The 17,627-nt window shown below is 47.2% G+C and overlaps 1 protein-coding gene across 5 annotated transcripts; it reads left to right on the top strand.

Annotated features, from left to right (window-relative positions):
* The first annotated feature begins 516 nt into the window (after positions 1-516).
* VGLL2 (vestigial like family member 2) lies at positions 517-17,262 on the top strand. 5 transcript variants are annotated; one of them, XR_013837371.1, is made up of 5 exons: positions 517-795; positions 6,060-6,369; positions 14,637-15,137; positions 16,026-16,119; positions 16,715-17,262. XR_013837371.1 is itself a non-coding variant. In XM_079970816.1 (5 exons), the coding sequence occupies exons 1-4, from the start codon at positions 715-717 to the stop codon at positions 16,058-16,060; spliced, it is 927 nt and encodes a 308-aa protein (XP_079826942.1). In that variant the 5' UTR covers positions 517-714; the 3' UTR covers positions 16,061-16,062; positions 16,874-17,262. The 5 variants fall into 5 exon arrangements, 4 of the variants coding, with proteins under 4 accessions (XP_079826942.1, XP_079826941.1, XP_079826940.1 ...); XM_079970816.1 differs by having other exon boundaries at positions 16,026-16,062; positions 16,874-17,262; XM_079970815.1 differs by having other exon boundaries at positions 16,026-16,062.
* Positions 17,263-17,627: the final 365 nt, after the last annotated feature.

Here is a 17,627-nt window from a genome sequence, read left to right as displayed (position 1 = left end):
TGGCCGCATTCCCTCCTCATACTCTGCTTTTATATATGCGTTGTTGTTTTTTTCTTATTACTTTTTTAGATTGCAAGTTAGGGACTGCCTGCTTTGACTGCACGTGATGCGCTCTGTGGACCTTTCGGTTTGAAGAAACAAACAACATTTGGACCAGTTTTTCCTCCGCGGCATCAATCGCCCTTCTTCCTGCCTATATTACCTGCTTGCCTGCAGCATCCCCTGGATTCCCCCCCACCGCACACACAATGCAAAGCACGTGCACGGAGGGGCGGGAACTACCGTTGCTCTGGCGATGGGCTCCGAACGCACCAGGTTGGGAGTGGGGCACAGGAAAAGGCGCGACGTCTGTCCTGGCAGCGGCGGCGGCGGCGGCGCGAGGGAGGCCTGTCACAGAGCAACCGGGCAGAGGGGCGCGCGTGCGCGCTGGGCGCTTCCCCATTGGCCCGCAGCCGCCCCGCCCCCGCCTGACGCCGCGCGTGCGGTTTAAATGCTTCCCGGCTGGCGCCCGCCGCGCCTGTTCCTCGTGGGCGCGTGGACTGGCGCGGCGCTGGCTGACAGCGGCGGGGCAGGGCCAGGCTCCCTTCCTCCCGCGAGCTTCCTTCCCCGCCCCTTCCTTGCTCGAGGGGCGGGCGGCCCGATCGGAAAAACCCCCTATGCAGCCGCCGGGCCAGAATTGACGCTCCACTGCCGGAGTCGCGGCTGCCTTTCGCCATGAGCTGCCTGGATGTGATGTACCAAGTCTATGGTCCTCCCCAGCCGTACTTCGCAGCCGCCTATAGCCCTTACCACCAGGTAGGTCGCCGGGGGGGTGGGGAAGCCCCAGGCACCGTCCAGGAGGTGCCGCTGGCCTGGCATATACCCTGGCATGGCTCAGTTGGTAGACCATGAGACTCTTAATGTCAGGCTCGTGAATTCGAGCCCCACGTTGGCCCAAAGAGTCCTGCATTGCAGGGGTGGACTAGATGATCCTCGGGGTTCCCTCCAGTTCTATGATTCTAGGATTCTATCTCGAGCTTGGCACAATAATGCGTCAGGGGTGACTTATGAGCGCAGCCGGAGGAATCTGGGGGGGGGGGGGGCAGGGAGGTTAAGGGAATCCTGGGGCTCAACTTCTTGTATCGCTCTGTTTCCCGCCCCACTCGTATTCCCTGGATGAATAATAGAACTGTAGAGTTGAGAGTCTCAATGGAGCGCCAGGGTCATCTAGTCCAACCCCTTGCAGTGCAGGAATCTCAGTTTAGGTCATACATGACAGGTGGCCATCCAACCTCTGCTTAAATCCTTTCCAGTGAAGGAGAATCCACCACCTCTCGTGGCAGCCCGTTCCACTGTCGAACAGCTCTTACCGTCAGAAAATTCTTGGGCTGAAACGCAAATGGACCGCGGTCCCCTCGACTTCTGGGGGAATTGAATTAGCGAATGGTTCCGTTTTAGTCAGGCTTGTGGTGATTTTATTTTGAGTTTCTTTGCAAACGTCTTCATGTTCGGAATACGAAGTGCTCTCGGGATGGCGGGTGGGGATGTTTCTCGGCGAGCTCAGCCTGCGCGCCAGTTGGACTTAAAAATATATTACCCATGGACATCAATGGTATTTAAACTTGTTTTCAGGAATGGGAGAACGACTGTAATGGTTAGAAGTGTTAATGAGATTGTAACAGGAGTTGGAACAATAGTTCAGCCACTAATTCCAGGGGTGGCTTTCGGAATGCCATTTTTACCTCGTTCTTCGCAACCGTATGTGCAGTAACGCTGGCCTTCCTTGCGAGGATGTCGTAAGCTAACAGCGTGGATTGCTTTGGACTCGGAATACGTTGTATAAATGCAAACTATCCCAAATGATTATTTTATTTTTAGAAACTTGTCAGAATAGGTTTCTAAAAATTTCGTTCTCTCTGGCCATTGCAATTTTCAGTGAGCTTTTATATTTTTTTCGGTTAATTTCCTAAGCTAAGCAGGCGGGACGCGTTCTGCAGCTTTTTGTAAGAAAGTTCAGAACTCTGGACTCGGAAGTAGCAAAATGTTTCAGCCCTGTTCGTTTGCATGCAAAAGGCTCGGCGATATATCCGAGACCGGCGCCTTCACTTGCCTCTCGGTTCGTTGTTCCAAATAAGAGAAGCAATTTGTTTTCATTTCCGTCGCTAGAGCAACCTTCTTCGAATCAAGGCGATCTGAATTGTATTGCGTCGGTAGCTAACGTGCCTCTTTAACGAATGTGAGTGGATTGTTGTTGTTGTTTTGGGGGGGGTTGTTTGTTTTGCTAGAAATAAATTTTGGTTCTTGAAGAGTTCAGATAAAAATAATATATCATTAAGTGGGGGGGGGGGGACAAAATGCGGAAATACTGCCTTCCATATAAAGCCCATCTTGCACAGCAAAAGAAATTCAAAATTGTTTCATTGTGTCGGGCGGAATAGAAATTCCGTTTGCAAGGAAAACTGAAACGCAGCATTAAAGGAAGAGATAGCAGGCGACATTCAGTCCGACACTCTTTCTGTATTTCATGACCGTCTTAAACGGAAGAGGCCCAACAATCCTAGGCGTTTGCTTCCAAATAAATGTGGTTGATAACGCGAAGTTAGGCTCTGTAGGACGCAGCCGGCGGCTAAGTCAATTTAGTTCACTTTGAAATCCTTAGGAACGTCTGCAACGTTCATTCAGGTTCCTCCATAAAACGAATGAATGTCAGATAATAGTTCCACGAGTTGCCTTCTTCCTTCCGCGATAACGTCCCAAGCGTGGCCCTCGCTATTTTTTCCTCTTCCCACCGAGGTACGGAGAATAATGCTTGCAATTCGTAATTTGTAATTTGTCAGGCTCTTTCTCAGATAGTTCTGCAAGGCCGGTCAGAATAGGGTCCCTTGAGAAAGGACCCAGTTCCCTTTGCCGACTCCGTGCTGTGGTGGCACCTGGCTTCTGAAGCCCCTTGATGATTATTAGTAGGATTTGGAGATCGCGGTACCTAATTTTCTTTCCCTGAGACTGTATTAAACATGGGACATTTCTGATGACCCATCTGGGGACACTGACCGGAGTGGCTTGTCCAAGCCAGTACGCCCGATGCTTTGCCACAGTAACGAAGCAAAGAGAAGGAAAGCTTCCTGCCCCGAGGACCTTACAATTGTGCATTCCACGCGAGGAGGTGCAGCTCGAGGAAATGGGAAGGTCACTCAGCAGGGGAAGAATACGAGTCCCGTTTGGTTTGTCAGTCTTTCGGCTGAGTGAGGAGCGGGAGATGCCGCTCTCAGGGCCCTCCGTGGTGGTGAAAATGGAGCGAATGAAAAATAATTTGATGGGCTTTCTGGGTGCCGGTTCCTCCCTCCAATATCTGCTGCTTGGAGTGGGAGGCCGGTCAGCGCAGGGACTGAGGCAGGCGTAGGTCAGAATACGCTCCCAAATCGCTCCATCATAAGGAGAGTCCTGCTGGATCCGGCCCACCGCCCTATGTCGCACCGTGCCCAAGCAGATCCTCTGCGAAGGCCCCAAGCAGGCCAGGAGGGCAGGAATCCTTCCCTCCTCCTGCTGTCCCCGTCCCCCCACCAAGACTCGTATTATTCGCAGGCACAACAGACCTCTGGCCGTGCAAGTAGCCCTTGTGGCCAGTAGCCACTCACTGACTGCTCCGCGAATGCGTCTATCGCCCTTTTAAAGCCGCTCTGCTCCTGAGATGGCCACGTCGTAGCATAATTAAATCGCAGAAATCTAGAGAGCGGCGAGCTTGGCCGCTTCGCCTCCCGCCCCCTCCAACGTCGTCTTACTCTCCCTCCAGGACTTTTGCGCTGTGTCCGAATCCAATTATTCATTTTGCATTTTGATGGCCCTTGACGGAGGCGGCAGCAACAGCAGCAGCTGCTGCAGACACGCTAACCGCGGCAAAGCAAACGTGGAGAACATTTAGCAGGCCTTCGAGATCTCTCTCTCTCAAAGAACCCAGTGAAAAATAATCTGGTCCCGTCGGAAATGCCTCTCTCTCTCTCTCCCCCCGTGCCAAGCGGGCGCTGTTCTTCCCAAACCTAGTTCGAGTCCTGCCAGTTGCGTGGCTTTCCCGCCGCCTCTTGATCCTACTAGAACTAAACTCAGAAAATAGTCTTATCAGCTTTTAGTTTTCCTTCTTTTGGTTTTGAAAGGGTTGGCGCTCCAGGGACCCTTCACTGAGAGTAATTTCACGCGAATAACCAGGTTCAGGGCGATCTCTGGCCTGCCATTCCGGTCTCTTAGCACCAACAGGGCTTTTTGCTGTTGGCATAATTAAGAAACCAAAGTACACGAACATCTTCTGGATTTCGATCCGCATTGTGTCCCCTTCGGACATTGTTAAAGCGCAGCGCTTTCATGCGCGAGGTAGTTTGTGGTTGTTGTTTTTTTATTTTACGATTCCTCCTGGTGTTTTCCCTTCATTTTGGACACTTGGTGTCACCTCTTATCTTTAAGAAGAAATGGAATTATCCGCCTGCTCCAGCTGTCTCGGGCTAGTTTGGAAGCGGGATGCCGCGGACGTCTTCTCTCCTGCCTGCGGACGTCGGCCGTTGCCTGGTTCATTTCCACCCGGGTCTTGCTTTTGTTTCCCCGCTCCTCTTGAAAAATACGGATCGGAGCGAGCAGGAGCGGTGCCTTTACTTCTGTCCGCGGCGCGTCGGCCTCCACTAGCCAGGCACGTCGCCAAATTTTCCGCCGGCGCTGAGTGCTGCGAGCTGCGAGCGAAGCGCGCTAGCCAAACAGAGAAACCAGAAGCGCGTTGCTTCTTGCTCCTCTCCGCTGGCCGCAGCCCTCCAAGCCCAGGGAACTGGGTCAGTTTGCTTCGATTCAAAGTGTACGCTTTGAGTAGGAAGAGAGAGCTTTTTCCCTCCAGAGAAAAAGACGGGGCAGCTTGCTGCGATCCAGCAGCTCCTTCAGCCAGAACCGTTGGAGCAAAGCCCTTCCAAATTCTCTTGCCTGAAAGGTTTGTGGATCGGGAGATTGTAAAACCTGACTGAGGCGCAAACCACAGTGTCCCAAATCTCCCCACTGCTGAAAGGCAAAGCTTGCCTTCGCAGGAATCCGTGCATTTTGAGTGTTGTGTTCACATGTCCCTTCTACCCAGCCCTTCTTCACCAGGCCTCCACCTGAGCCTATAAAAGAGCCAGAGTAGGTCAGACGCCGGCAGACAGTTCAGACGTGTAGAGTGTTGGCCTCCCCTCCCATCCCCAGCTTTTTTTATTTTTTTAAATAGCCCAGCAGCCCTTTGGCAAAGCAGTCGCAATGCGAGTTTTTGTAGCCAAAGAAACTTTCAGTCTGGGATAACAATAAATCATACCACCAGTCATTGATCAGAGTGCTTAATTGTATTTGTTTGTTTGTTATGGCGTGCATGGTTCTCTCTTTCTCAATACAGTAGTACCTGGGTTACATACACTTCAGGTTACATATGCTTCAGGTTACAGAATCTGCTAACCCAGAAATATTACCTCGGGTTAAGAACTTTGCTTCAGGATGAGAACAGAAATTGTGCTCCGGCAGCGCGGCGGCAGTGGGAGGCCCCATTAGCTAAAGTGGTGCTTCAGTTTAAGAACAATTTCAGGTTAAGAACGGACCTCCGGAACGAATTAAGTACTTAACCTGAGGTACCACTGTATTCTTCTCCCAAGAACCCTGTGAGGTAGATTAGCATCTAAGAGACTGTGACTGGCTCAGGGAGCTTCATGGCTGAGTGGAGATTTGAGCCCTGGTCTCTCAAGTCCTAGTCCAACCCTCTAAGCACTACACCACACTGGCTCTGAATTTCATTACACACATTTTTTAAAGTTATGTATGTCTATCAGTCAATGTATGCATGCTTTCCTCCTAGACCTCATTCCCTTCTGATGCACAGAGAGGGGCTCCTACATGGGTGGGTTTGTAGAAAAGACTTGGGATTGTTGCATTTCATTTATTTATACACAAAAACTGGGGTTGAGAGGCAGACCTTTCCTGCTGCCTCATTGCCCTTGAAATGCAACTGTTTGGCAGGGGAGCCATTGGCACATTTGCGATAGGCAGGCATGTGTGCACGGACCTTGATTGCCTTTTGCTCTCTTCCACAGAAACTAGCCTTTTACTCGAAGATGCAGGAAGCCACGGAGAGCGCCAGCACAAGCGGCAGCAGTGCCAGCAGCTCCTTCTCCAGCCACACTGCCCCTGCCAGCATCAAAGAGGAAGAGTGCAGCCCGGAGAAAGAGCGCCCCCCGGAGGCCGAAGTCATCAATTCCAGATGCGTCTTGTTCACCTATTTCCAAGGGGACATCAGTGCTGTGGTGGACGAGCACTTCAGCCGAGCCCTCAGCCAGCCCAGCAGCTACTCGCCCAGCAGCTCCAGCACAAAGGCTGCCATGAGGAGCTCCAGCTCTTGGAGGGGTGAGCTGATAAGCCTCTTGGCCCTGCAGGACCCCCGCTGCCTGGTCTGTCTGCGCCCACACTAGGAAACTCCTTGAATCTGGCTTAACTACTGGTGCCTTCCCAGCAGGGAACTGTAGTTCTGCGCAAGGGGCTAGGGAGAATTAGCACATGCTGTTGTGCCACTATAGCGTAAGGTGTGGTAGTTGTTTTTGAAAGCTAGACAGCTCAGGGAGCAGCAGTGACCTGGATACAGACTTTGAATGGGATCTAATGCTTTGAAGCAAGGGGCATTTGGTACAACCTAGGTGTGCTGCTCCACCTGTGTTTGGCAGAACCCACAGAGTTCTATGTCTGCAGTGGGGAAAGTGTGGAGTGGCTGGGGCAGAATTATATCGCATGTGTGCAAACATAATGGCTGACACATTTTCTCCAGGGATATCTGTTTATAATCACCTATAAAAGATCTTATCCTCTTTGAAATTAGGAAGGAAGCCAAGGCAATAAAGATTGTGTACATAGTACCAGCTTAAAACACAGCTAGGTCCTTCTTTTTTCCAATCTGGATCAAAGCTGGGGTTTTTTGAGGGGGGAAGAGATGCATCAAAACAATGTACTTCATAAGCAATGGCAGGATATATATGGCTAATATCGTGGGTATACCACTTTCCAAACTAGGAGCGGGAACACAGTGGATGCATAGTAAACAGAAGTGTGTACACAGCCTAAGACTATATTATTTATTTGGCCTTATGTGGATCACAGCTTTAATGGTCTGCAGTAGCTACTCCGATAAATGAATCCAGGAATAGTCACATTCACCAAGGCTGTAATCCTTTAGGCTCACTTGGGAGTTAGTGACACATAAGCTGCATTCAACTCAATGGGCCTTATTTATGAATAAATGGCAGCCTGCAAGAATCCACAAACAAACTTTAATTGGAAGCAATGAGGGGCATATATTTCATCTTTTGTGCCTTGCTTCCAAAACAGTGGGGGAAGGAAGCAATGAGCCACAAAAACATATTATCAGATTCCCAACACTAGATGCATTGAATTCTCTGAGTAAAGGACGTGGGCCAGGTCAATAGGGTTCTAAACCCTATTGATCTTAATTGAACAGTTAAGTGTGTGAAACCTATATGAAGCCTCCATATTCAGACACAATATATCACTGAAACTATTTACGGGGGGGGGGGGACTCTTTGCCTTCGTGCTCTGCTTGTGGCCTTCTGATAGCAAGTATCTGGTCAGCCACTGTGTGAAGAGAGATGCTGAACGAGAAGGCTGTGTTTGATCCTGCAGGGCACTTCTGTAGTTGGTAAAAATACAAAGAGGCAAAACCAGATGCTTCCCTGGCCATGGGGGTCAATGGGAACTGGAGGACCAGGTACCTATAGCTACATCTGCTGGAGTACCTTCATCTATACATCTCTTAAAGGCACAGGAGCCCCATGTTCTGTGCTGTTTGGCAGTGCAACCCTACTCAGAAGGAAGCCCCACTGAGTTCAGTGAGGTTTACTTCTTGGATTACAGCCTAAATCTTTTCCACTGCAAAAGGTGGGTTGTGTATGATGTATTTTGAATTGTCCTGTAGGTCCATGAACTTCTATGCATATGAATAGAAGGGAATTCTATTATAGAATTCTATTTTGTATAGAAGAGAATATAGGAGAGATAGAACTTTTAAAGAAAAACAGGCTAGGGTTGCATCCACACTGGAATTTGTTTTGGGATGGGTTCTCTCCTTGCATGCAATTTTTTCTGAAGTTGCCGTGTCACCTTTGACATGCCAGTCCATGCTTTATTCAATTTAATCTAGATCTAACCTTTCCATTTGCCTTTAAGTATTTTCTTTTTTCTTTTAAAAAAGTGCCGGTTGCCAGCATCCCATTTATCTCAATAACCTTCTTGCAAACTAAACCCTGTCTGGCAGTGCAATGGTAGCTAGTAGAGCACCTGTTTTGCCTGCAGAAGGTCAAATCCCCAGGTAGGGCTGCAAATGTCCCTAGTCTGAATTGAGAGTCTCTGCCAATCACTGTGGACGATTCTGATCTAGCTGGACCAAAAGCTCAATCCAAGGCAGCTGCCTGTGAAAGGTGATGTTTCTCTTACTAAATTCTCCAGGCTGATACATTTCTGCTCACACATATCAGATCAAAAAGTGTGTAGTTTTGAAAACACATGTTTAATCCAGTTTAGAATTTTAACATTACCTCTTTGTACATTTCCAAAGTTTGCAGCATTATTATTATTATTATTATTATTATCATTATTAAAGTTCCACTTTCTGGAATTTACAGGGCTAAACTTTTCACAGGGAGGGGAGAAATGAATTTACCCCCTTTCCTGCCAAACTCCAAAAGTCCCCGACGAGGGCAGCTCAGCTGCCGGAATTTCAGAAAGACAAAACAAATGGCCCAGCAAGGTCTCCCTGGAGCAGCTGCCGGGCCGAGAAGGGCAGAGGGCTGCCCTGCCCTTTGTGGCCCCCAAGAGGCCGTTGTCAAGAAAATCTCGGCAGCCCCTCGGGGAGCGCAACTGGGGGAAGGGAGAAACAAGCTGGGGCGTCTGCGCCCGGGCGAGCGAGACCAGCATGCCGGAGGCTTGGGCCGCGCCAGCGCCGTGAGCCGCCGCTTGAGCTGCAGCAATTAGCAGCGGATTCCGTTCTCTTTCGGCGGCGAAAAGCGGCGCTTGTTAATTCCTGCATATCAAGCAGCTGTTAAATGAACAGGGGCGGGAGGAGGATGGTGATTTTGGGGTTATTGGGTTTTTTAAAAAACAACTTGAACACGAGAAAACAAGACTTATTGCAGGAGGACACGTGGACACCGAGGGCTGAATACATACAGATCAGCAATATTATTATAACACTAGTTACAGGTAGATAGCCGTGTTGGTCTGCCATAGTCGAAACAAAATAAAAAAAATCCTTCCAGTAGCAGCTGAAGAAGTGTGCATGCACACGAAAGCTCATACCAATAACAAACTCAGTTGGTCTCTAAGCTGCTACTGGAAGGAATTTAATTAATTAATATATATATATATATATATATATATATATATATATATATATATATATATATATTAATTTTTTTTATTACAACAATACAGTATATTTATTTATACAGTACCCCGTATTTTCCTCTGACCAGGGACTCAAGACAGTTTACAGATAAAAATAAGAACAGTTCAAAACATGGGGAGGGGACACCAAGCATTAAAAAAACACCAATTAAACATTGATATAATTGAGAGAGAGCTTGCAAAACTATCTATTTTCACCCTGGAAGCAGCTCGTCTGAACTCCATGGGGGTTTACTTCCAGGCAGAGAGATGACAGGATCGTAGTACCAACTTTTCCTTTTTAAAGGGGGATCTTGCATGGGACTGGTTAATTTCGGGATTAATATTCTTCACTCTAAAGGGCGATCGGGAGGCGACAGGTCGCAGCAAGACACCGTCCCCTTTAACCAACAGACACCCCGGCCCCGTAATGGCCGCCGACTTGGGGCAGGGGACATAGGGCGCGGGGAAACGCATGGAGGCAGATAGGGAGGAGCGTCTTAATTCAATGGGGAAAGGAAACGAATCCGGCAACGAACGCAGAAGGCGGGGGGAGAGGCTGGGGTTTTCCAGGTACGCAAATTGCACATTTAAGAACGGGGTTTTCTTTCCAAGGCTCTAAGAAACGAAAAATCCAATCTGCCCGATAAAGGCAAAGGAAAAGCCCCCAAACAACACTTTTGAGAGGAAACTCAATGGGATGCAATACCATTTACTTCTGAATAAAAAGATGTAGCCGCCTCATCGCCCAACCTGTTAGGCTACTTGAAGAGAGCAAATAATTTTTTTGTCCCCCATATATTACTCAATACTTTTTAAGTCCTGGTTCCTGGCGTTGTAGAAATAAGGCGACCCTGAAGCAAAAATATAGAAAGTAAGTGATTTTAAATAGTTGTAGGAATGCTTTTGCAGCAGCGGGTGTTCCTGTCTGGAATCCTCTGGAATTGGGGCACACAGCTTACCGGGGGAGAAATGCCATCGAATTCTGGAGTAAATGCAAGTGTAGAATTGCACGGGCTAACGGCACAATTATGTGTACATTCACTCTGAAGGAATTGTTCAGCAATGAAAGGTACCCCCATAATATGTGCGCTTAGGACAGGCCCCTTACATTCAAGTACTTAACAAGCCGGAGTCACAGACTGGGGGTCTCATTCCCTCTCCATTCGATTCCAAGGTGTTTTGTTTAATATGGATAATGCCCCCCCCTCGCCTTTTTCCACCTTTTTGGTTTTTTTGGCTAGGCCGGATGATGCCAAGCAACGACTTCTGGGAGAGAGAAAAAGTTGGGTTTTAGAACACGCATTCACTCTCGATTCATGGATCTTACTGGGTTTTTAATCATTTTTATAAGCGGACAGGGTAATGAACAGTAATAACTAAGTGCTATCTTAGTTATTACTAATTAGTGTGATAACTAATTGCTTTCTTTTTAGAAAGAGGCAAATCTTTAAAATTGGCAATTAATTCTCAACTACCATCACCTTTTTTCTTTTTCTTTTATTTAAAAAAAAAATCTGCCTGTATTCTGAAATACTGCACCGCAGTATATGGCATTTTCTAGTGAAGAAAGAGATGGCTGGGGTATTTCTGGATATGCTGGGTGATGCTCTCCAAAAATCAATACGGAGTATGACACCATGGGCGTAGCCTGGGGGGGGCAGCTACCCCCCAATCAATATAAACCTGAAGTTCTGCCCCCCCCTAACAAAAGCCTGCCCCCCTGATAAAAATCCTGGCTATGTCCATGTATGGCACACTTGGATATCAAAGCACAGTCACAGCAGCCAGAAAACAAGCTGCTGAGAAGAAGAAATCTCGAAATTCAGCAATATTTGTCTAAACGCGGACATCATCATTCCAGAGACGTTTAGGCAGAAGTCCCAAAGTCAGGCCGCAGCCCCATACCTGAGAGCGACCCTCACTGAATTACTTCCGAGTAGCCATTCTTTGCAGGCATCACTCTCTCGAAGTAAACATGCTTCCACTGGGGTCCAACTTCTCTTTCCCCGGCTAGTTAGAATCATAAAGGAGCTGTAGAGTTGAAAGAGACCACAAGGGTCGTCTAGTCCACCCCCTGCAATGTATGAATCTTTTGCCCAACGTGGGGCTCACGATCCCGAGAGTCTCATGCTCCCACCCCACTTTGTTCGAGCAAGCCCCTGGGTTTTCCAGATTGGAAGTGCAAATTCGTTTCTTTAGTGCGCTTCTGCATCGCCCTTCAGCAATGCGCAAAAACTGGGACAGAAATCACCCTTGGAAAACTTGCAAAATCTCGAACCTTAGCCTTGTGGGGAGCAGCGGTGCGGTCCAGGGCAAGACTTCGGCGCAGAGATCCAGCAAGGGGTCCCGGTCAGCGGAATGCGTAGGCGGGTCCGCGGACGCAGCAGGTCTGCTTTCCCCACTTGGGGGGAAGTAAGCTTAGCGAAGTGATAGACAGGTTACCCTCTGGAAGAGCTCCACCACCATTAAGTCCAGCTTGGGTCCCATGCTGTTGCTGGACTACAACTCCCATCATCCCTAGTTAGAAGGACCGGTGGCCAAGGTATGATGGGAGTTGTAGTCCAACACCACCTGGGAACCCAATCCCAGGGGCAATTTAATCCTTTCCGCTCGGCCCCGATCCCTACTCAAATGCCTCCTGGCGACTAGAAGGGCTGACAGAGAGAAAGGAGTCCATGGCAGACTCTGTGACTCTAAAAGGCGCTTCCGTGGGACTGCAGCAGCGCTCCAAAAATAGGGGCTTACAGGACGCAGGGTGTCACCTCGGCCCCAGACACTCATAATTCTGCTGGAAGCCAGCAGCTAAGGGACACGATCCGATGTACATTTGTTCTTAAAGAAGTTCCGCGACTTTCCCGCGTACTCGAATATTTTGCAGGGTAGCCCTGGTAGGAAAGCACTTGCTCTGATCAGCGATTGCTTTGGTCGCGATTTGAACGCCCGAGGAGCCACTAAGGGTTGTTTTGGATACACACAGGATGCCGTTGTCTCGAGCTGCAGCCTGATCTTAGCCATGCTTCTTCAGAAACATTTCCACGGGGCTTGCTTCCGAGGAAGCGCGCGCAGGATCGCAGGCGCAAAGCGTCTTCCCGCCCTGTTTAAAAATAAGATAAGTGAGAACCATGCCTATAATGAAGCATAGTTAAGTTGCAAGGGCATTATTTGAGAGAGATCTGCAAGCTCCCTCATGACCTTACTGTGAATGCAGATCTTCCATTTTGAGACTTGGTCATGAGAAATATAAACCCCCGCTTACTCATGAAGCTCGCAAGGTGTCCTTGGTTAAAGCAAGTGATTACTGTATCCTGCAACCTGATGGGATCCTTGTGGTGGCTGCATGAGATGCGGCCCCCCACCAATGGTATACTTAACACATTAAAAAAAAGTGTGTGTAGAGTGTAATTTAGATTTTATCACTATGGGATTCTGTGAGAATAATCCCAAGGATAATCTCTTGAGATCAGATGTTGTTAGGGTTCTGTTATCTGCCTCAAGGTTCATTGACAGCTGAGATTGTCTGTTGCTCCGTGGGAATCAAATTGCTTATGAGCTCTTGAGAATCATGGGTTGCTCACAGTGTGGATCTCTTCTGGAATCAAGGGTTCAGGGTTCATCTGGCTCATTCAGTGCACTCTCTCTTTAAAAAGATTCACCAGGGTGGAGCTAAGTTTCTGGAGGACTAGAGACATTTTTATTTTATTTTTTGAAAGATGCCAATAATACTTTTTAGTTAGGAAAGTGCAGAATATATTTCCTTTTGACACAAGACACCAAACAACTCATCTGTGCTCATGTCATATTATTCAACCAATCTTCTTAATGCTGGACAAAATACAAAAGTAAATTCATGTTACAATTCAGCCAATTTCAATAAAGATATACGGTATACATGGATGTAAAGGATGGAGTTAAGTGACAATGAAACATAAAAAGCAAGCTAGGATCATTCCATTTCAGTTCTGAATAAATTGCCACAGAAAATGGGATGTATCCATCCTCAGTCCTCATCGGTGTAGACCCACTGAGATCAATGGACATGATGACTAACTAAATCAGTAGATTGTCAGCTTGCGTCTTGCATTTCACTGCAATTTAATGCCAAACTTTACTCTCCCCATCCCTTTACTCCTATGTGTATCTGCCAAATAGAACTGCATTTCATGTACCTGACAACATGGACTAAGATCCACACAAACTTTTGCCATAATAAATTGGTTAGTTTTTAACGTGCTTCTAGGGTCTTGGTTGGATTTTAGTGCTTATTTTGTATTTTGACAGAGGCTTTACATGATGCAAGGGTAAAAATGAACTTTAGGGTTCCATCTAAACTTAAGACTTTCAATCACATAGCAGCAAATTCAGGTTGTGCAATTAAAGCTGATTCTGAGCTTTTGTGAAACAAACCCACTTCCCCGCAATATCCAACTTTTTACAATAAGGAAATGGGCAGGGGAATGCACTCTGTGGGATAACAGTGGCTTGATGCAACATCATCCAATCTTACCACAGAAAAGTCAAGGCAAATGCTCATCAAGCAGCTGATGTGGCCTAATCTCTCCACAAACAAATCAGGTTGAATGCTGGTTAATCAGGTCATCTGGAAGCTCATCCAGACTTCCTTTTGTGCCACGTTTCTAGACACAGGTCCATGCTTTAAAGCTTCTTGTCCTAGTGCTTCCCTCCCCAGCACTTTCCCCACAAAAACATGTTCTTTACCGCTGAATTGGACCAAACAGCAATCCACAGAAAACCTGAATTGCTGTTTGTCCTAATTAAGCATTAAAGAGCAGGTTTCCCCGAGGTAAGTAGTGGAAGGAGGGAGCACTTGAACACAGAGCTTTAAAATGAGGACCTGTTCCTAGAAAGTGTAGAGCAAAAGGATGAGCCCTTAGTCATGGTTACAGCTGACCAATTGAAATTGCCTATTTAAAGCATCACTGGTAAAAATGGCATTGGCCTTTATAATTCAAGGGACTCTTTTTTTGGAGAGCACCCTTCTATTCTTGATGTGAATCAGAAAAAGAGGTTGATGGCCAGGGTGAAAGTCCAGGAGAGGGGCTAATCTGAAGACCCTTTTGGCGAAACAATTTGCCTTGGAAACAGGTTACAGGAAGGATGCTTATCTAGAAAACACGTGCATTATCAGTAGGAGTCCTTGTGGTTAACGGAATGGATGGACATCACACCTTTCTGATGAGGCTTCTCCACCTTCCTTTGTTCAGATGGATCATTCCCCATGAGCCAACGCAGCTTCCCGCCTTCCTTCTGGAACAGCACGTACCAACCCTCTTCAGTGCCTGCGTCCCTGGGCAGCCCACTGTCAGCCACTGCCCACAGCGAACTGCCCTTTGCCACAGCGGACCCTTACTCTCCAGGCTCACTGCACAGTCACCTCCACCAGGGGCCCCCGGAGCCCTGGCACCCTGCCCATCACCACCATCACCACCACCCTTACATTGGAACACAGAGCTCAGCCTACCCTCGACCCACCGCTGTGCACGAGGTCTACGGCCCTCACTTTGACCCTCGCTATGGCTCCCTGCTGGTGCCCGCCGCTTCCGTGCGCCCCCACCGCCTCACGCCCGCCTCAGTGCCCACGCCCGTCAGCCCTCCGTGCGAGCTGGGCAAGAGTGAGCCTGCCACTTCAGCGTGGACAACGCCAGCACCTTTCACCAGTCCTGCAGGGGAAATGGCACAGAGTTTAGGCCTCAATGTGGACACAGGTAAGGCCTGGCAGGTGTAGCTTTCTGTTTCTGTCCATCCACCCTTTTCTCACATCCTGAATAGTGTGTGTGTGTGTGTGTGTTCATCATCACTAAGGTCCCCTTGCTCTACCCCAAATAAATGCAAATAACAAAATGAACAGCAATAGAATACAATTCCTGCCCTCAGCCCTTCTCAGAGGTCCAGAGAGGCAGGGGCCACTTCCAGCTTTTGCGGTCCTTAGCCATAATAAAAAAATTTAAATGACGACGCATGAAATGAAAACAAATGAAAACAAATTAAGGCACCAAACAGAAACAGAGTGAGACATAAAAGTGAGTTATTTATTTCTAAACTTAACAGGTGCTTTTCTTGCCTTTCTGCAAAAAAATAATAAAAAATGCTGTAATTATCAAGAAGAAAAATCTAGCTTTCGTGCAGTGATATTAAGTGTAGCGTATCCATGCAAACACTCTTGCCCCATAGCTGAATGGTGATAGTTCTGCTTCAACACATCATAGGTGGGCTCACTTGAAGCCACTGATACAGGCAAACTGAGAAAAATAGGTAATATGATTGTGACATTAGGAAACACACCAGAGAGCCCAAGTTCAAGTATTCCTTGATGCAACTTATTATTCAGCCCTCGGTGTTCAAAAGTTATCCACGACTATCTTAGGGAGTATGTTCACAAAATGAACATAACCTTTCCTCAAGAAACTTTCAGTTTTTATCAAATTCTTGATAGAAAATGTTTCCTTGTTAGAGGAGATGTCTGCTATGTGTTTTCCATGAAATACAGATATTACTATTTTTATTTTTAGTTTAGTGGGTGTGCAAACTTAGGTAACATCTCTCTCTCTCTTTCTCTGTGTTTGTCTCTCTCTCTCTTTCTTTCCCTCTCTAAGGAAAGAATTCTGGATTCTACAATTCAAAAGACTAAGGGTGAAACCAATTATCCCTGTAGGGGCCTAGTTGTAAATAAAACTGGTCACATCTCTTGTGAGTCTCTATTGCATTTATTCCCCAAGCAGGGATGACTCCAAGGGGTAGCAACAATGGGTCCAGGTGCTCCCCCTCCAAATGTTTCCCACTTCCCCCTGCTCCCCTAATGTGTCTTTTTATGGAGTTGCTCCTGTCCTTGAGCTCTATAGTATAATTTTCTAAATTGTCACCATCCTCTTAATAAGCCTGTAGGGTGAGCTCTTTGTGTTTGTGAGGGCTCATCATGGCAACCCATTGTTAATGCCTAGTATATAGTCAAGTCACCTCTCTGTTTAGAAAATGTTTGATTCAATTCCAAGTGCCCATTTTTACAGATGTGGAACTAAAGGTGAGGGACAGTGCCAAAACCGGATTTCCACCAGGATTCCCTAAATTCTCTTGTGAAGCTATCCATTTGAACTTGGGTTTTCCTTTTATTTCGAGAGTGCATTGCTATGCATTTAGATAGGTTACCTACCTTTCAAGAAAATGGTGGTGGTTGTCTTTTCCCACCCCTGCCCCATCCTTATATATTTATACTCCTCCCCCTTTTCTGTTTTATTTTATTTCCATTTTCTCTTTCTCTTTCTCTCTCTCTTTTTTCTGTTCTCAGGTTTACAGCCTCAGGATAAAAGCAAGGACCTCTATTGGTTTTAGACCTGCCCTTCCACCTTTTCTTCTTCCCCTCTAGTCAGATCTCTGCCTAAGTAGGACTGGTGGTGACAGAGCTGAATCGAGTCGATTTGTAACAGCTTCTGATCTTGGTTTACAGCTCGCCGTTATTCCTTCTGTGGTGGATCCCTCCTGAGCTGAACTGCTGATTCTAAAGCGTTCCCAACCACCCCACAACTCCATCTTCTTTGTCCCCCTCCATCTTTCAGTATCTCGTGTCACATTACAAGGACAAGAACACGGGCAATTCAGTGGGAGTTAAAAGCTGCTTAGACTTCAACTTTCAACCAACAGAACCTAAGATGGTGATGGGGTGATGATGGGGTTGGGCACCCTCATCCATGAACAGTGGCCAGGCCATTCTAAAGAATCAAGATGAACAAAGAAGGACTTTGAAATTGCTGACTTTAGGAAGCAAAAAGTGTTTGCTGCTGGCACAATGGCATGGACTTTTCTTTTTGACTGACATTTTTTAAAAAACAAAAACACCTCCACAGTCCTTTTTCAAAGCAGCATGAGAAGATATTCAGACGTTGTAAATGGGATTGTTGTCCTTTCCACTGTAGAAACAAAGAAAGGAATTCTAAACTCCTAGGCACGTTTGGGATTTTTTTTCCTTTTTTTTAAATGGAGAGACCTTTCAGTCTTCAGCATAGTGATGAGTGGCAAGTGACTAGCACAGGCCACCTGCCCTCCCGGCTTACACAAATGCAGCTGTTCAAGAGACAACTGTTCGAATTCTAGAAACTTGACAACTAAGGTGGCACTTCTCCGAGTTTGGCACAACAATTGCATTGGATAATGCATCCATCCATATGTGTATATATAAGGTTTTTATACAAGGAACGTTTTAT

Source organism: Podarcis cretensis (assembly GCF_951804945.1).
Source record: "Podarcis cretensis genome assembly, chromosome: 3".
Classification (NCBI taxonomy): domain Eukaryota; kingdom Metazoa; phylum Chordata; class Lepidosauria; order Squamata; family Lacertidae; genus Podarcis; species Podarcis cretensis.
The sequence above is the reverse complement of the archived record's forward strand: the minus strand, read 5'-3'. Positions and strand labels throughout refer to the sequence as shown.

Excerpts from the sequence above, each read along its gene's own strand:
- VGLL2 (XM_079970813.1), top strand. The coding sequence starts at position 715 with ATGAGCTGCCTGGATGTGATGTACCAAGTCTATGGTCCTCCCCAGCCG. Across the intron at positions 6,370-14,636 it reads GAGCTCCAGCTCTTGGAGGG|ATGGATCATTCCCCATGAGC; the intron begins GTGAGCTGATAA and ends TCCTTTGTTCAG. Across the intron at positions 15,138-16,714 it reads AGGCCTCAATGTGGACACAG|GTTTACAGCCTCAGGATAAA; the intron begins GTAAGGCCTGGC and ends TTCTGTTCTCAG.